Below are 18,802 nucleotides of genomic sequence, written 5' to 3' on the forward strand. Positions count from 1 at the left end.
TGGTTTGCTTGGCCAGCTCATTTGTGAGCACTGGGGGCTAAGCCAGCACATCTCTCCATCAGGGCGGCCACGAAGCGACCTGAGCAGGGCCTGCGGGATGGGCGGACAGGGGCTGCATCAGAGCTGTAGGGCTGGACTTCAGCCAACGGGCTGAGTTCTGTGATGCTCGGGGAGAGATGCTGGCTCAGCAGGAGCAGTCACCCCATCTCTGGCGCTGGTTTGGGGCCCTGCATCCCCAGGAGGAGGCGCGGGGGAGGGCAGAGGGCACAGCCCACCCCCATCTGAGCCGACGTATCAATCGGTGCTGCGGCCGATGGATCCCTGGGTCCAAGAGACGTTTGGGGAACACGTTCGTACAAGGCTGGGCCTGAGGACACAATCAAGAGGAAAGAACCGACATGTCCCTGTGGTCATGGAGGCCACAGTCTGGAGCAGAGACGGACGCTGCCCAGACGCCCACACAGAGCGCGGGCCGCCGCGTGACTGCAGTGGGGACGACGTGGGTGCCTCACGCTTGTTCAACACGGAGGAGAGTCCAGAGAGCGTCCTGGGGTTGAGAGCGGAGGCAAGCTCACAAGGGTTGAGGAAGAAGAGGTGCTCGACCCAAAGCTCAAGACTTGCAGGGGTCTCAGCAGGCCTGAGCTTGGAGCCAGATCATTCCAGGGCTTTCGGGGAGTGGCCAATGGCCCAGGAGATGCCAGCCTGTGGGCTGTGAGGGCTGCTGATGCGCTCGAGGGAGGGGCGGGGTACCACGGGGATGGCAGGGCACACGGCACACGGCTGGGACGGCTGTCCCCGGGGGCAGAACCAGGGTCTGGCTGCAGTGGCACAGGCGGGGTCTGGTCTGCCCCAGGGTCCCCGAGCCCCTGTATGGGGTCGGGTGCTACAGCGTGTGGGTGGTCCAGGGACTCGAGGCTGAGCTCCGTGAGGATGCAGTGATGCCCCCAGCATGCCTCCGCAGGGCTCTGGGTTTGCCAGGGAGCCGCAGATTCCCGGGGACTGGGAAAGCCAGCGTCCCCTGCCCCGGGCCCTGGCTCAGTGGCCTCAGCTACACGTGCTGGGCCTTTATCTGGCCTCTGTCTGCACCCAGCGGCCTGTCCTGACCTCAGAAGAGTTTCCCCGACCTCACGGCTGAGCTCTGCCCATGAGGAGGGAAGCCCCTGGGTGGGTCAGCCTGGGCAGCGGGAGGGGTGCTGAGCCCGTGTCTGCAGTCACGGGAGGGCTGGTGGTGGCTGGGTGTGGAGCTGGGGATGCAAGGATGGGGGTGAGGACCACAAAGGATTGTTCCTGGCAGATGAGGACGTTGTGGGAGGGGCAGGAGCGGGGAGGGAGGCACTGGGAGCAGGTCGGGCAGGAGAGCTCAGGGCGTGGGGTGGGGGTGGGCTTTCCAGCCCCTAGAGGCACCTGAGCGCAGGGGGTGCTGGGGGACTGTCGCCCACAGGTTTGGGCCCGGCTCCTCTTGACCCCTGCAAACCTCAGGAATCCATCATCAGGATTCTGAGGTCTAGGTTTCTGCAGGGGGGAAACGCAGGTCTACTTTTCTATGCAGCAGGTGGTCTCCAGATGTGGCCAGAGGTATTTGAGGAAGAGGCCTGTCCCCTATTCCTTCTCTGAGTTTGCTGTTAGGAAAACGAAGCCCACCCCTCCAGCTAACCTTCAGTCACTCCACAGGGTCCAGCCATGGCAGGTCCTGAGGGAATCTGCCTGTGCATCCCTCGTCCCCACCCAGAGGGGCTGTGGCTGAGACCCCAGGGGGTGAGCTCCAGGGAGCCTGTGGCCCTCCTGTCTCCCGTGGCTGGTAACGCTGCAGGGCTGCTGTGGGAGCCCAGGGTCTGTGCCTGGCTTTGGGGGCAGCTGGAAACTTTCCAGTCCCCTGGGGCCACCTGGGGGAGGCAGGCTCAGGCCACAGGGGCTGGGGGCATCTAGGTCTGATGTTCAGGGCACGTTGCTGAAGCACAGGTGTTGGAGGCACCTGAGGAGAGCTGCGTCTCTCCCTCCAGCCAGTAATACCCTGGAGGGCTTGGGACTTCTCCCGGATCTGGAAGGAAGCCCCTGGCTTGGGGCCCTGGGCTGTGCCAGGCTGCCTCTTCGCCAGGAGCGCATCCGGGACCCCAGGGCTGCTATGGAGCTGAGCTGTCTAGCACGGCAGCCAGCAGCCAGTGTGGAGGTTCAAGTTTATTCAAATGAAATGACTCCTGCTCTAGCACATGAATGACTGGAGGCTGCAGCATTAGCGCTGCCCCAGAACAGAGAGGGGCCCTAGTGGCCAGGGCGTCACCCCACACTGCGGCACTGGCCTGCCCTCTCACCTCTGCCCTTTCCTTGCCCAGGTTCCCCCATCTCCAGCCTGCCTTGCAGGGTGTGGGCTCAGGCTGGGCCTCCCTCCTGCAGGGCGCCCAGCTCAGGTCCAGGCTTGGCCAGCATGAGCCTGGGGAAGAGTGCCCTGGGGCCAGGCATGTCTCCTCTGAGCAGCACTTCCAAGGGCCTGGCCAGAGGGGAAGGCGGGGTGGGGGGCGCAGGGGGCCTGGCCGCACCTTGATTCCCTGCTTCCCGCGGCCCCCTGCCAGGCTGGGGACCCCACCCCAGTGCCACACAGCACCCTGCTCCTGCACCCCCGCCTACTCTTCGGGGGCCACCCGCACTAATGCGCCTGCTGTTTGCTGCAGTCACTGCATCCAGCAGATCCTGGAGGCGGTTCTCCATTGCCACCAAATGGGGGTTGTCCACAGGGACCTCAAGGTGAGTCCCCCACCGCGCTGTGTGCCAGGTGTTTGTTCAGTCTGTAACTGCATGTTGTGTTTAACAGGAGGCTCTGGGCTGGGGCAGTGCGAGCGCCAGGAGACACTGTGTGCGTGGGACGTGTGCACGTGTGTGTGCATGTGTGTGTGTGTGTGAAGGTGCATGCATGTGAGAGTGTGTGCGTGTGCACCAGCACGTGTGTGAGCGCGTGTGTGTGCATGTGTGTGTGTGTGTGAAGGTGCATGCATGTGAGAGTGTGTGCGTGTGCACCAGCACGTGTGTGAGCGCGTGTGTGTGCATGTGTGTGTGTGCGTGAAGGTGCATGTGAGAGTGTGTGCGTGTGCACCAGCACGTGTGTGAGCGCGTGTGTGTGCATGTGTGTGTGTGTGTGAAGGTGCATGCATGTGAGAGTGTGTGCGTGTGCACCAGCACGTGTGTGAGCGCGTGTGTGTGCATGTGTGTGTGTGTGTGAAGGTGCATGTGAGAGTGTGTGCGTGTGCACCAGCACGTGTGTGAGCGCGTGTGTGTGCATGTGTGTGTGTGTGTGAAGGTGCGTGCATGTGAGTGTGTGCGTGTGCACCAGCACGTGTGTGAGCGCGTGTGTGTGCATGTGTGTGTGTGTGTGAAGGTGCATGTGAGAGTGTGTGCGTGTGCACCAGCACGTGTGTGAGCGCGTGTGTGTGCATGTGTGTCTGCGTGTGAAGGTGCGTGCATGTGAGAGTGTGTGCGTGTGCACACGTGTATGTGTGTGTGCCTGTGGGCACAGGTGTATGTGTGCTCACATGCACATGTGTGTATATGTGTGTGGGAGCATTGTGTGCGCATGCATGTGCGTTCATGCATGTGTGAGAGAATATGTGTATGTGTGCATGTGTGCACATGTGTGTGCGTGGTGTTTGTGTGTGTGCATGCATGTATTTGCACACGTCCCTCCCAACACCTCTAGGCTCCAGGGCTGAGGGGACAGTTGTCAAAAATCAGCCTATTAACACATGTCCACGCGGGGTCTCGCTTTCTGGGCTCCGGTTGAGATTCGGACCTGGCAGGTGGGACACAGGTGATGCCCGTGTAGGTGGGGCTGATGCCTCGGGAGAAGGGGGTGAGGGACCAGCCTGGGTGGTCTCTGCAAACTTCCAGCCCTTTCTTCTAGTCTCTGTGGCCCTTGGCTCAGCTCTGGGCAAAGTGACCATAGAGCAGTGAAAACCAGGTTTGTCACCCACAGGGCTCAGTGCGGCGGGAGGGTCTTCAGGAGGAGCTACACCCCATCCTCCTCCCTCCCTCCTTCTCCCCCTCCCTCCTTTCCCCCTCCCTCCCCCTCCGCCCTCCTCCTCCTCTCAATTTCTCCTCCTTTCTTTGCTTTTAGCTTTCTTCAAGTCTGGGTTTGGGTCAGTTTCTTCTGTTGGGGGGTGGGGGGACCCCTGGGCCTGTCATCCCTGCTAAGAGACCTGCTGGTGGCGTTTGAGACCAACCTTCCCATGGGTGCTCGGGCTGAATGGGGTCACGCCCTTCCTTGGGCCACCGAGGGGTGTGTGTCTGTGAGCTGATCTTTGTGGGGCTGCTTTTGGAATGTTGTCCTGCCAGGAGCAGGCCCAGGACCCTCTCCTGTGCCCTTCCTGTGTTCCCGCTCCCTCTCTGCATGTGCCGTGTGGTCTCCTGTCCTTTCACATGCCCACCCAGGCCCGCCGTGTCTGCCTGTCCTGTGGGTCCCCCTCTGTCGCTGTGTCTTGTCTGAATCGGCCTCATTTGGGGGCCTCTGGGAGGAGGGGCCACAGGGGAGTGGGCGCGCATCCCGCCTTGACTATGGACCCCGTGATGCATAAGTAAATTTGAGGCCAAAGCACGAAAATGGAGATGGATGCTCCCCCCAGGCCAGGTGTGCCCTGGGGGCAAACAGAATCCTTGCTGAAAAGAAGAAAAGGGGGCAGGAGTCTACCAGGTGTCGGGGGAGCAGACTGCCCCTCCTCCTCTAGAGAGGCCTCCACCACCTTGACTGAGACAGCCCCCCAGAAGCGATGCTGTGGTGGGTGTCCTCCCAGCCAAGATGTGGAGGGCGGAGAGAGCAGAGGGGGTTGGTGCCATCTCAGGGTGCTGCGAGGGAGCCAGGGTGGAGCCCGGGGGCAGGGCATCACTGCTCGGGCCCAGCTGGGTCCCCTGCCTCTCCCCCCCGCCCGGCCCCGGGCCTTCTCGTCCAGTTCTTCCCAGGGACCAAGTTCACTCAGCTCCTTCTTCCTGGGGAGGAGTGCTGGTTTGTTTCCTCGGGGTGGGGGTATCTGACCTGTAGAAGTCAGGTCAAGCCCACAGCTGCAGTCCCTGACCCCTACGATTTCAGACTTCTTTTTTTCATTTAATATTTTAAAAATTGAAATATAGTTGATTTACAATGTTGTGTTTATTTCAGACTTCTTGATGTGGGGTGTGTGGAGAGATTGGGGTCCCCTTGTCCCACGCACATTTGCAAAATCAAGGTGTTCAGAGGCGGGCTTCCCTGGTGGTCCAGTGGTTAAGACTCCGTGTTTCTAATGCAGGGGGCGCGGGTTCGATCCCTGGTCGGGGAAGTTCCACATGGCGTGCGCTGTGGCCAAAAAAGTTGATGGGACGTGCATTAAGAAATAAACTTTAAAAAAGGAAGAAAAGGGGAGTATTAAAAAAAAAAAAAGACCAATAATCAAAAAATAAAATGTTCAGAGGCCTCCAGGCCGTGCTGGGCAGACAGGGCTGAGTGTCCCCAGCACGCATCACCTGGAGGGACAGCGCCTCGTCCAGTCAGCTGTGTGGGCCTGGAGGAACTGGTTTCTGCCGTGTGGGGCTGGCGTACTTCATCTCTTCCACGTGTTTTGTCCTAACACCCCAGGTGTACAAGCGGTGTTAACTCAGTTCGGTTGGTGGTGTTTGTCTTTCTTGGTGGCAGCAAAGTGGCAGTGTGGTCTCAGCGGGCCTTCCTGTCGGGAGGGTGGCCTGGCGAGGGGGGCCGAGGGCCCAGAGAGGCCCCTGGCAGTCAGGGATGAGGAAGTCCAGCGGCTTTGAGCTCTGAGCGCTGACCGCTGGGAGGTGGTGAGGCTGGTGGGATAGGCTGGGATGGGAGGGGCCCAGCGCACAGGACACAGTGGACAGGGACCCCCTCGGGCCTTCGGGGCCAAGTGTCCCCAGTCATGGGGCAGCAGCGTTGGCGCTCCAGTGGGACAGGGATGAATGTCCTTCCAGCTTGAGCAAGGGTGCTGCTCCCCGACTCAGGGAGGTCTGCATGGGACCTTTCCCACCTGTGGGCACTGGATGGGCAGCGGTCAAGGCAGGCCCCCTCTGCCCAGCATGGGGCTGGTGGGACTTGGTGGGCAGACGTCCTGCACTGCCCGGCTCTCGGGGGCCCTCGGTTGTTCCTTCTTGCCCTTTGAGGGTTGCCGTCCTGCAGGAAGTGCCTGAGCACTCCAGCAGGCAGCTGTCTGTGCAGCCAGCCGTGGTGAAGGGAGGGAAGCCCCTCTGCTGGTGGAGGTCCCGGGCCCCTGCACAGCCTGCCAGGGCCTGTAGGGTGTGCTCAGTTTTGGTCCCAGCGCCCTGAGTTCACAAGCTTGCGCTTTGAGAGCCAGCTTCCCTCAGCTCTGGGGCGCCTGTCCCTGCCCCCGGGGAGTGGGGGGGCAGGGACAGACTGTGGGGTGCAGGCCCGGGGGGCCCAGAGCTCTGGGATACAACCAAGCCAAGGGTGTCAGCTGTGCTGGGGGGACACCCACGTGGTGGCGGGTCAGACCTGTGCGCCCCTGTCTGCAAAGCACTATTTTGTCCCCCCTGCCTCCCGTGACACCCCTGGGTGTAAACCACACGCTCTCGGGCCGGTCACCTTCCCCGCAGCCCGAGAACCTGCTCCTGGCCAGCAAGTGCAAAGGGGCCGCAGTGAAGCTGGCAGACTTCGGCCTGGCTATCGAGGTGCAGGGGGACCAGCAGGCGTGGTTTGGTGAGTAGCCGGCTGGCTGGCCGGGGGCCAGGCTGGGGACATCAGCTGCCCCCGCGGCCGCTCACATGGCCCTTTCCCCTCCCGCTAGGGTTCGCTGGCACGCCAGGCTACCTGTCCCCAGAGGTGCTGCGCAAGGAGGCGTACGGCAAGCCGGTGGACATCTGGGCGTGCGGTGAGGCTGGTGTGCAGGGCGGGGTAGGGCCGCAGGGTCACCGTGAGGGACCCGCCGCTGGGCTGACTCACAGGGCTACCCCCCGCTAGGAGCGCCCTCTCCACCCAGACTGGAGTCGCTAATGCGATCCTGGCTGTTGCTGAGAAGCCCACCACCCCAGCGCCTGCCCTGCGCTCCGCAGAGCGGTCTGGAGAAGGAGCGGCAGGTGCCCGGGTGGTGGATGGATGCTGGAGGGCTGGAGACCGTGCACACCACCCTGGCGGAGCCTGTCCTCTGCGCAGCGGAGGGGCCGGCCTCGGGCCTCTCCTGTGAAGTAGGGTGAGGGTAGAGCAGAGGTGAAGGAGATGTTTATGCCATTCCGCCGTCAGGGTCTCCAAACAGTGACACTTGCTGACGCTGGCTGCGGGGGCCAGGGGGGGTGTCCCACTGGACCTTGAGGGTCCCGGTGTCCTCATGGGGCTTGCTGGCTTCGGGCAGTGACCCCCACCCTAGCTGATGCTGAGAAACTGGCTGAGGGTCCCCTAGCTGTCAGGCGGCAGAGCTGGGCATCTGACCCCCACGCCGGGGGTCACACAGCTGACCCCACGCAGCAGCGCCCCACTGGCTCGTGGCCGCGCTGTGGGCTCCGTGGGCCGGGGCTGAGCCGCCGGGCGCAGGCAGCGCGGGTGGCAGTGCGAGGCCCTGCCCTTGCGGTTCTCCGCAGGGGTGATCCTGTACATCCTGCTCGTGGGCTACCCACCCTTCTGGGACGAGGACCAGCACAAGCTGTACCAGCAGATCAAGGCCGGGGCCTACGATGTGAGTGCCGGAACCCCCCCCCGACCCCTCCCCGTCCGGGGGAGGCAGGCTGGCAGAAGCAGGGAGTGGGGTGATGCCGCCCGTTTCCAGATGAGGCCCCCCCAGAGAATCCTGTCTCCTGCCTGGGAAGGGGGCTTTAGGCTCCCTTGTGCGTGGCTTCCCTTCCTAGTTCCCGTCCCCGGAGTGGGACACGGTCACTCCTGAAGCCAAGAACCTCATCAACCAGATGCTGACCATCAACCCTGCCAAGCGCATCGCGGCGCACGAGGCGCTGAAGCACCCGTGGGTCTGCGTAAGTCGCCCCAGCCTCAGACCGCTCCCCGGCGCGTCGACCCTGGCGCGCTCTCCTCTCATCCAGTGGGTCCCGTGGTTTCCCGGGGGCTGCGTGGCCTGTGGCTTTAAGGCTGGCGGGTTTAAAGACCTTAGTCCCTGGGAGACTAAGGAGCTCCGTGGGAAGAGGAGGCCCAGTCCAGGGCGTGAGGGGATAGAGTAGCGAGGCGGGTGAGGGACAGGTGGGGGGGTGGACAGGCCATAAGGGGTGACGGGCTGGGGGGTTAGGCAGGCAGCGGGGACAGGTGGCCTCCGGCTGCAGTGGGCGGCTGGCAGCTCTTGGCACAAGGGCCCTGGGGGTGCTGCTGCCCTAAGCCTTGCCCCGAGCCCCCTCTTTTGAGCCCCGCCTTGGGGACAGAGCTGATGCCCCTCGGGGCTCCTTGCAGCGTGTGACCCCCTCCTCCCGCACCCCTCCCCACAGCAACGCTCCACTGTGGCCTCCATGATGCACAGGCAGGAGACCGTGGAGTGCCTGAAAAAGTTCAATGCCCGGCGGAAGCTCAAGGTGAGACGCCGACCCCAGCGAGCGGCCAGGGTGCCACGCCAGGCACGCGTGCTCACCCACCCAGAGGAGCCGAGGGCCCTGCCCTGGGAGCAGCTGGAGGGGCTCGGGCAGGCCTGTGGGGGTCCCAGTCACCTAGGACGGGCTGCTCGTCAGCGCGGTCCCAGACTAGCCCCCCCGTGGCAACAAAACCAGAGGTGCCCAAACGTGGGCCTGGCCCCCAGGTGCACAGCTGGTCCCTCCTCAGCCGCCCACGCCGCCCATGAGGCATTCCTGGGGCTCCCTGGGGGGAAAGGCGCCCTGTGGTCGGTCATGCTCTCTGAGCGGGAGCCGGCTGAGAAGCTTCTGACCTGGGGCAGGTTTGGTCAGGAGATCAGCCGAGCTCTGCTGCTTGGGTGGGCAGGGGGAGGTCGGGAGGGAGGGAGGGGGGCGCCCTCCCTACAGGCTGCTCTGTTGGGAGTGAGTGTCCAGGCCTGGCGGCTGGCGTGCATGTGACTGTCAGGGAGAGGAGGCTCCGTGGGGAGAGGCAGACCCCCAGCTGCAGCCCCGGGGGGTCTTGAAGCCTTTAGGAGCTGGGCTCAGTGGGCAGTTTAGGGCCTGGGGTGTGTCTCTGTTTTAATGCTGGACGTGGGTGGCATGTCTGGGTGCAGCTGCCTCTCTGCGAGGCCGTGACTCGAGGTCCGGGCGGGGGTCTCCGCCTGGCCTCAGCTGTGTGTCTCTCCCCAGGGCGCGATCCTCACCACCATGCTGGCCACGCGGAATTTCTCAGGTGAGTACAGCCTTCTCCAGGAGGAGCAGGCCTACGGAGGGAAGGCTGGGGAACGACTCGCCACCAGCTGCCTGCCGTGTCCTCACCCCACTGTCCCCTCCTCTGCTGCTGGCCCGGCCCGACCTTCCTCCCTCTGAGACCCTCGGGCCACAGAGGAGGCCTGGGCTCCGGCCGGGCCCCGCGAGGGCACGTCCCTGAGTGTTGGGTCTGTGTCTGAGCTGCCCGCCGGCCGGGTCGCAGCTCCGTGTGTCTGTCCAGGCGTTGGTCAGCACCTCTGTGGCCTCGTTGTTGTCCTGAATCCTCTGAGCACCCGTTCTGTGTGTGGGTTAGGGGGCGGCTAGAGGAGGCTCCGGATACTCTGGCTGGCGGCCGCCCACCCGGGCATCGAGGGTGGGCAGGGCTGGGGGTGTGCGGCCGCTCTGGGGGGCTGTCGGCGACCCTGAGGCCATGGGCCCAGGCAGGCCCAGTGGGGACAGAGTCACCCGAGTGGGGTGGCTGCCCCCTGGCGCTCCTGTGGCTTGTCTGTGGCCTGCGATGCTGGTGAGGGAGCGTCTGTGGTCCGTCCTCGTTGTCCGTTTGCATCAGCACGCGCCCCATCCTGTTACTTTTGCTGTGATGCTGTGCTGCCGGGCCGGGGGGGGGGGCATGCTGTCACACCAATACTAATAGGACATGTCCTGTCCGCACGCCCAGCCAGGCACCCGGAAGGCCCCGCTGGGGTTTTCCAAGGAGAAAGGAGGCAAATGCTTTTCCAGTGTCAATCGGTCTCCATCTTGTTTTCACGCTCTTGTGAAAGGGATTCTGGAACCATCCGTCACCTAAACTTTGACTCTAATCTTCTTCTGCTTCCTTTGTCTCTTCTCTTCCCTCACCTCGCCCACCCCTCGTCTGTGTCCGCCCCTCCCCTCGTCTCTAACCCGGTGCTAACAGTGGGCAGACAGACCACCGCTCCAGCCACAATGTCCACCGCGGCCTCCGGCACCACCATGGGGCTGGTGGAACAAGGTAGATGTCCCGCCTGTCGGCATGCAGGTCCCCTCGCTGCACGCAGCCGCCGGCTGGGCCTTGAGAGCCTCCCCAGAGGCCCCGGGAGCCCCTGCTCCCGCCGTGGACACACCCACAGAGCCCCCGTGGGCAGGGAGGCAGTCCCAACTGTCCCAGCGGCCTCAGACCCCACCTATTTCAGGAGGGGCCAGGCTGGCTGACCCCTGAGCCGAGTTGCTCTCCATGCCTTTGACTGAATTCCCCAGTCCTGGTCCCTGAGTCTGGGGGTCAGGAGACCCCTCTGGTCAGAGCCCTTTGCTGTCTCAGGCTCACTCCCCACTTGTCCATCATGACCCCCGCTCAGAATGACCTTGACACCAACCCCAGGAAGCCTCGGGGCTGCTGCTGAGAGTTTGAATCCCGAGTGGGGGCCCTGGGGAGAAGGGCGTGGGCAGAGACCCTGCCCCGTGAGAGCCCACTCGCCACCCTTTCCACCCCCGACCTGGCCCGCACACGCTCCCAGGGCCCTGCCCTGCGCTCCCAGCCGCTCGCACGGAGCCGGTGGTCTGTGTTGAGTCCCAAACACGCACGTCTGCCCCATGAGCCCCAGGACGGGGCCCTCGGCCACCCAGAGAATGACTCTGAAGGCCTCCTCTTGGTTTCTTTCTACGAGGCCCCCGTTACCTCGTCCCCAGCCTGTGAGGGGAGAGGTTCATTCTGCTAACCTGTGCCCCAGTGTGTGAGGGGCAGACCTCCCAGGAGGCCCAGGCCAGCTCCCGCTCGTCCAGCCGTGACCTTGGCCGGACCACATGAGGCTAGTGGGCCCATGGCCCCAGCCCGAGCTGAGGGTGGCACAAGTGTAGGGTGGGCAGAGCCAGCTGCAGCTGAGGGGCCTAGAAGAAGCCCGGCATTTCCTGCCGGTGCCTCGAGTGTCGGCCGGGACAGGGCAGACGCCCAGCCCCTCCCAGGCCCGGGCCCTTTCTTTACTGCACATCCAGCCCAGCTCTTACCCCATGACCCCGCAGGGTGCGCAGGCCCGCCTGCCCACCCAGAGGACCCCGGCCGCTGCCTCCTGGGGCTTTCAGGGCAGGGCTGTCCTCAGCAGGAGGGCCTGTGCTCCTCCCGTGAGCCCGGTGACAGGTCCAGCAGGCAGGCCCCCGGGGGTCGTCCTGAGTCAGCTTCATTTTCTGGGCCTTTCCGGAGCACCTGAGAGGGAGGGAGGGGCAGAGGGACACGGGACAGTGAGACTAGGGGGTCCTGGTGAAGCCGGGGGCGGGGGGGGGGGGCGGTGAGCGAGGCAGGCGCCTCTGAGCCGCTCCCACCTGCAATGCCCGCTGCCTGCAAGGGGATGTGAAGCGTCCGTGCATGAGGCCGCGAGCATGTGCGGCTCTGCCTCCGGCGCCCAGGGCCGCTCTGTCCTGGGGGTGGTCCGTGCATGTGGACGGAGCCCAGCATGGCTGTCCCTGAGTGACGAGCTAGGGGACGAGGTAGAGGCTGGGCCCTGTGGGCTGAGCCCCCCATCCCTGCTAGGTCAGCCCACCTCAGCCAGTGCGTTGGACCCAGCAGACACGGCAGGCATGGGGCTCAGTCCCAAGGCCGTCGCTTCTCTGTGGATGACGGCCTCTGGGGTGACATAGTGCCCTCAGCCAGCGGAAGACCGGGTGTCTTTGTAGATCTCTTGCAGTTCATCAAGGCGGCTTGGTCAGTCCCACTTGGCCTTCACCAAGAGGAGACTCAGGCAAACTGCTGGGGTGGCAGTGATGGCCTGGCCCCAAGGACCCGGGCCGGGGTGGGGCAGAGGGTCTCTGCTCGTCTCCGGGGGTCTAGGGCGCCTGGTTGGTCCACCTTGGCTCCTGCTGTGTAGTAATGAATTCGATTTGAATTCGACTTGAGAAAACACAAAGGAAACTCCCTATGCCTTTGACCACTAGTGTAGATGGGAGTCAACAGGATTCTGGAGTTATTCTCGGACAGAGATGTGAATTTCCAGGAAACACGGCGGCCAGGAGCTGCACTCAGGAAGACGGCAGCTGTGTGTCCAGACACGCTGCACCCAGACACGCAGGTGCAGGTTACAGGGGTTCCCAAGGAGGAGTGTTTGGGAATCGATTACAAGGACAGGTGTCTGCTGCAGGGCATCCTGGAGCCTGGGCCGTGGTGGCCGACTGAGTCCCCGGAGGGGTGGCTTGTTAGGGAGCGGAACTGGTACCGTCCCGTGTAGCACGGTCTGGAATGTGGGTTTTGATAGAATCAGGGACTGAAGGGACCCCTCTTGCGACCCAGGACTGTCCCAGGGTCTGACCCAGGGGGCCCCCTTTCCTGCCCAAGGGGAAGACCAGGCAGAGCTGACTCTGCCCCCGCCAGGGCACTGGGCTGGCCCTGGCCGGACTTCTCAGACGAGCACTGGCGTGCACTGGCTCTAACTCAGCCGGCCGGGAATGCCGCTGACCAAGGCTGTGTGGCACTGGGAGGTGACTCTCCCCAAACTGCCCACCTTAAATTGGGGGCTGGGGGTCAGCTTCCTCGCCTGCTCAGCTCTCGCGACGAGTGCCTTCAAGACGGGCTGGACCCCACTTTCCTCCAGCTGTGTCCGGCCAGCTGGTCGGCCAGCATAGACAGGGTCCCTGGGCTCTGTGAGCACAGCACAACCCCCACTTCGGGGTCAGCAGGGAGGCTAGGGCCATGCTGGTCAGGAGTGAGGCTGCAGGCCCTGGAGGCCCGGGAGTTCCCATGTCTGCAGGGCTGGATTGTTCCTCCGTGGTGAGTTACAGGGAGGCGGACGTAGCTGCCACCAGGGAGGTTTTCACAGTCCCCGCAGTGGGAAGTGGGTTGTGGCCCTGAGCAGGCGGCATTTCTGGTCCTGGATGCCCGCGGAGCAGGGCTGCCAGGGCATCAGGGTGTGATCCTGAGTCCGGCCTCACCAGGTGAGGCCTCGCCCTTCGGAGGATGAACTGGGGGACGAGGAAAGGGATGACCTGTGGTCCCTTCACTCGCTGGGGTACTGTGATGCTTCTCACGGGGTGAAGCCCACCGGGCGACAGGGTTGGGCCAGGAGTCAGGCTTCTCGTTAAACTTTGGCCCATGGATCCTGGGAGGGAAACTTGAGGGAATTGACGGGTCCACTGGGGAGGAAGGCTGGGAATGGAAGCTGCGCCCATGTAGCAGGTCTCTGATGACCCCACGGGGCCCTCTGGCTGGGGGCAACCACCTGTGTGCCAAAGCAAAGCCCGGAGGGTGGCGATGGCCACCTGGACAGGGAAAGGCAATCAGCAGGGGGTGGCCCAGCGGCCTGGGACTGGCCTGGTCACTGCACTGGGGACCTTGACCAGTGGTTCTCGAACTGAAGCAGCGTCAGGATCCCCCAGAGCAGATGAACAGTTAAACTGATGCTGAGCCCACCCCCGAGTTTCTGCCTCGGGAGGTCTGGGGCGGTCCAGGCGATGCGATGCGATGCGGATGTTGCTGGCGGGGGTGGGGGTGGGGTCCAGGGGGACCGCACTTTGAGAATCGCTGCAGCTCTCTGGGTCTTTCTGATGTGCCGGCGAGTCAACGGTCTCCAGGGATGTTCCCAGCAGGAAAGGTCCCCGCGCAGGCCTGCTGGGGGCCATCCTCCTCCTCCCTCTGGGCAGGCAGCCTCCCCTTCAGGGCTGCCCAGCCAGAGCTTTTGGAGCTGGCGGTGGGAACTGTGCCACCTTCCTTCCAGGGCAAGGGACCCCACCCTCAGGCATCCGACCCCAGGGCTGCTTCTCTAACCCGCACCGGCTGTCCTGGGGCACCGCTTGGCGTGAGCGTGGGAAGGGCGGGTGAGGCAGGAGCCGCTGAGTCCCGGGCTGCAGACTTGCACTCCCTGCCTGAACGTCCACAAATCTTGTTTTCTCTCTCTCTTCCTTTCTTCCTCACTCCCTCTCCTCCCCTCCTCACCTTTCCTTTTCCGTAAGGTAAGCTGACTTCCTTTTTTTTCTTATTTTTTTTTCAAGTTCTGTGATTAAAACTAACCGCTGCAGAGGGTGCAGATACTGGGGGGCTAAGGGCCTATGGGGTGTGGCAGGTCAGGGCCTCTGAGGCTGGCGCACAGAGAGGCAGAGGCAGAGGCAGAGGCAGAGCCGGGCCGCCCCCGACCTCCTCCCCGGGGGGGGGGCGGGGAAGGCTGGGGTGAGACGGACCGTCTGCTGGGCCAGAGCGTCTGAGGGGTGGTGGGAACCTGGGATGCAGGTGGCTCTTTGGACCCTCACCCAGGTGTGTCATCCTGTTGATGTCACTCAGAGCTTAAGGTCCTTGGTAGGTGGGCACAGAGGCCCTAGTTGGCCCAGTCAGCGCTGCCAGAGCAAGGCCGAGCAGTGGCCCCAAGGCTCGGGCTGCGGGGTGGTTTAAGAGGGAGAGTCAGGCTGCCCCTCGGGGGCTCTGAGCTGAGAGGCGTGGCCTGAGGCCTGGCCATGGGAGCAGAGCTCCGGGTCCGGTCTGCCAAGGGAGGGGGGCCAGGAAGCTGAGAGCAGGCACCTGGGGTTGGGACAAGCCCCTCCCTTTGTGGGTGGCCAGCTGTAGCCCACCCACCCCTGCCTGAGAACATGGGGGTGCCTACCACTCCAATCTGCTGTCCTGCCCTGTGTTCCCATCTCGGGTGAGGGGCAGCACCCTGCCTTCCTTTTCGGGGAACCCGCATGCTGCCCTCCCGGAAGCTGCTGGTCACAGGTGGGAGGAGAAACCTTGGTGTCCTCCAAGGTCATGGTAGATGGCCGGGGAAAGGCCCTGTCCCGGGGACGAGGGTCCTCGGGCAGCGCTGGCCAGGCCTTCCCCAGGGCGGCCCTGCTCGGCATAGGACACAGGCCCACTCTGTCCCCAGCTGGGCGCAGAAGCTACCTCTGCCTTGGGACCTTGGGTCGCCTGCTTGCTCAATCCTGGGGAGCCCAGGCTCCTCGCAGGTCCCCGAGGCTGCCTCACGCCCAAGGGGTGGGCTGCAGTGGGACCCGGGCCCCTCACTCATCATGTCTGTTTCCTCCAATGCAGCAGCCAAGAGTTTACTCAACAAGAAAGCAGACGGAGTCAAGGTGAGGCGCTGGCTTGGCCCTGGGTGGTCTGGGTCTCCCCCTCCCCCGTCTCAAGCCTACAGCTTTGCCCAATCCCCGAAGCTCCCTCTGGGCCTCCTCCCCTCCCAAGGAAGGGGTGTGACCCCCTCATTCTCTCCCTAATGGCTTCTCTTCCTCTCTCTGCAGCCCCAGACGAACAGCACCAAAAACAGTGCAGCTGCCACCAGCCCCAAGGGGACGCTTCCTCCAGCTGCCCTGGTACTGAACCCCTCAGCCCCCCGCTTCTCGGCCCTCCCGTACCCCGGCTGTGTGGTGGCCACCTGTCGGGAGGCCTGGGGTAAAGCTGGGGTCTGGCTGCCAGCCTGTCTCTGACAGACGACACTTAGCCCTTCCGGCCCCACTGCCGCTTGGATGTGGGAGTGAGGGTGGACCCCAGTTCAGGCCAAACCGGAGAGCCCCTCTGGGGGCAGCGGACAGGCCCCTGCTGACTTGTGGGTCAGCAGTGAGAGCCCGTCAGGGAGCCAGTGAGGCTGAGAGCCAGGATCCAGGGCACCAACCTTGCTCGGCTCCTCTGCTTGCAACAGGCTGACCCAGAGATCGGCCCGGGCAGGCTCTGCAGGGAGAGTGGCCCGGGGGTCGGGGGTGAGGACAGGCTAGGCGGTGGGGACTCCCCCGCCAACCCCTCTCCCGGGTGCTGCAGGGGTGCGCTGTCTGGGAGGTGGGGGCCTTTGGTTTCTCCCCAGGAAGAATGGGTGGGCCTGACCTTAGCTTCAGAGCCCAGTGATCTGGAGGGAGACAGAGACCCCTTGGTGGTTTCCCTGGTGACGGCCCAGCAGCAGCTGTCGGGTCTAGGGCAGCAGCAGCTGTGGCGTTTCCCATCAGAGTCTGTGTCCTGCAGGCCCCGAGGCAGGTGGGGGGAGATACACTTCTATGGCTGTGCTGGCCTGTGGCTGCCCGGAGGGTTCAGGGGTTCCTGCTGGGGAGGGCTGGGCAGACGTGAGGTCAGAGGGACCTGCCAGCGCCAGCCCTCACCTGGAGGGTCCTGTCCAGGGGACGGAGCTGGTGGTGCAGGATTGTGGCCAGCGGGTACCGGCCCTCCTGCCCAGTATGCTGTGCGCCTGTGGTGTCTTGTACAGAGCAGCCCATCCCGAGAGGCTGGGGTTTGCTGGTCCACAGGTTCTGAGTTTGCTGAAAGCACACTTGGTGTCCCCGCAGGCCCCAGGCCGCGCTTCTGGGAGTGAGCCCTGGACCGTCCGTGGGGAGGCTGGGTTTGCCGAATGGCCATCCAGCGAGTGGGAGGGCGGCCTTGGCCCAGGAGGGGAGGGTCCCACGTGCCGGCCTCGCAGCCAGCCCCGTCTTGGACCCCATCCATCCCATGTGCCACCCCACCCCCATGACATCTTCAAACCTGTGCCCCGCCCATGCCGAGGCAGAGGGTCCCGCGGCAAAGAGAGGGGGCAGGGCGCCCGAGGCAGGGCACCCAGCGTGTGGCTTCTCGCCACGGCCCTCAGGCGCACGCTCTCCATCGCCCTCCCGTCGCAGGCGCCCGCGAGGTCCGGGCAGGTCTGCTTGTGCCATCCACATCGTCCCAGGTTTCTCTCCAGCTGCTCTGCTCCCCGCTGGCCATCTGCCGCCGTCCTGCTGCGCTGCCACCCTCTCCTCTCCTCTCCTCTGGGGGGCTCCGCTCTCCTCCTCTTCTCACTTCCCTCTTTCCTTCCTCTGTGCTTCCTTCTTCTGTAGGAACCTCAAAGCACCGTCATTCATAACCCAGTGGACGGGATCAAGGTACTGCGCGCTCCTCACCGCCCTCTTGGGAGCGTCTGCTCAGGCAGTAGGCAGACCCCCTGGCCCTGGGGAAGCTCTGGGATGTTGACCCCGGGGAAGCATTTGTGCCAAGACAACTGTGCAAGGGACCCCTCCCAAGGCAGGACAGAGCCCCCCAAGTCCGCGGGCTGCTCCCTTTTGGGGAAAGGCCCCAGGTGCTGCCCTTTTTGGAGGCATGGTTGTACCAAGTCCACGGTGGACACAGGAGCCTGGGCTTCCTCATGTCCTGAGCAGGGTCCACTTCTCAGACCCTCTCCATCCTGCGTTGGCGATAGCCAGGCCCAGCCTAGCCAGGAGCAGCCGAATGCAAGGCCCATTTCAGAGGCTCAGGGTGCCAGGAAGAGCCTGGGTGCCCTCCGTGATGCGCGGCCAGGGCTGCATGCTCCAGGGGAGAAGGGCCGGCGTGGGCTGCCCGGCGTGCCCCCGAGTGTGGGGCAGGGAGGAGGGAGCACAGACTCCCCCCTGACCTCACCCGTTGCTCCTCACCTCTGCCCGCTGCACCCGGTGCTTCCCGCTGAGCTGACCCCTCCTCCTGCTCCTCCTCTCTGCTCTGGCATCAGCTCCCATCCCATCGGCATCTTCACCCCGGGGCCAGGGAGGGGCTGGCTCTCTGGGGTGGGGGGAGGGATGGGTGGGTGGCCACGCTATGTTTCCAGAACCAGACTTCTACCCGGGCCTGGGATCCTCAAAGGGTCCCCACACACCCCAGCCATGGGCCAGGACCAGGGGGCCTTGGGCAATTGGCTCTGGGCCGACCCCCAGGCTCAAGGTGCTAGGAAGAGCCTGGGTGTCCTCTGTGACTCGGGGCCAGGGATGGGTATTCCTAGGACGCTGTGTCTGGAGTGAGGCTTCTGGGGCTGTGGTGTGAGCCCTGATCCTACAACCTGTAGACAGCCCCATTCCTGGCCCAGGGCCCAAAGCAGTGTGTCCTGTGAGGGGGCTGGAGGGGGCGGGGGGGGGTCCCTTGGGGACCCTGTTAAGATGTTCCTTCTGAGGAGCAAGCAGGCCTTCTGGGGACTCGGTGACAGGTGGCTGGCACCTGGTTTTGTATCTGAAGGGCAGTAAGCCAGGAGTGAGGTAGGAGGTGCTGGGGCCACCTCTCTGCCCTTAAGGCCACCTGAGAGGTAAGGCCAGGCCTGGCTGGACGGTCCAGGCCTGGGGAGGAGGTGTGGTTACTGCTGCAGTCTGTCTGGGCCAGGCCAGGGTTCCTGAGCACCTACTGGAAGCTTCCGCCCTGTCTGCCAAAATGCATGGGCTGTGGATGATTTTGTGCTTCCCCCGGAGTCTTGGAATTCCAAAAAGCTTGTTCTTCTCTCCTGTGAATGAGTCATCTGAGCACAAAGTCTTTCCACTGGGTGTGCCTTGTGGGGCGAAGGGGAAGTTGGGGTACTCAGCTGCTGGGGACATGGTGGCCCAGCCTGGGGACAGGTGACCCCTGGGGCTGGTGTGAAGCTCCAGCACTGCCTGTGGGTTTCTGGGGTTCAGGCCACGTCCTGACCCATTGTCTCCCCGTGTCTCCGCAGGAGTCATCTGACAGCACCCACACCACCATAGAGGACGAAGACACAAAAGGTACCCCAGCTCCCCGCCTGCGGGGGCAGCGGGGCGGGCCACTGGCGGGTGGGGAGCTGGGATGGAGAAAGGCCGAGGCCTGTGATGCGGGCGTGTCCCCCAGGGCTGACCCTGCTCAGGGCTGCAGTCCCACCTGAGCCTGGGT

The 18,802-nt window shown here is 64.0% G+C and overlaps 1 protein-coding gene across 6 annotated transcripts in view; it reads left to right on the plus strand.

The window, feature by feature from the left end:
• CAMK2B (calcium/calmodulin dependent protein kinase II beta) overlaps nt 1-18,802 on the plus strand; it is a 93,005-nt gene that overhangs the window by 64,895 nt on the left and 9,308 nt on the right. For all 6 annotated transcript variants that reach the window (XM_061198385.1, XM_061198388.1, XM_061198390.1 and 3 more), the window contains 10 exons: nt 2,667-2,739; nt 6,580-6,682; nt 6,771-6,854; nt 7,558-7,652; nt 7,822-7,944; nt 8,404-8,487; nt 9,211-9,253; nt 15,242-15,282; nt 15,448-15,519; nt 18,609-18,657. In XM_061198385.1, coding sequence (XP_061054368.1) covers nt 2,667-2,739; nt 6,580-6,682; nt 6,771-6,854; nt 7,558-7,652; nt 7,822-7,944; nt 8,404-8,487; nt 9,211-9,253; nt 15,242-15,282; nt 15,448-15,519; nt 18,609-18,657 — 767 coding nt within the window. The remainder of the gene's footprint in view (nt 1-2,666; nt 2,740-6,579; nt 6,683-6,770; nt 6,855-7,557; nt 7,653-7,821; nt 7,945-8,403; nt 8,488-9,210; nt 9,254-15,241; nt 15,283-15,447; nt 15,520-18,608; nt 18,658-18,802) is intronic.

This window comes from Eubalaena glacialis, chromosome 8 (genome assembly GCF_028564815.1).
Source record: "Eubalaena glacialis isolate mEubGla1 chromosome 8, mEubGla1.1.hap2.+ XY, whole genome shotgun sequence".
NCBI lineage: Eukaryota > Metazoa > Chordata > Mammalia > Artiodactyla > Balaenidae > Eubalaena > Eubalaena glacialis.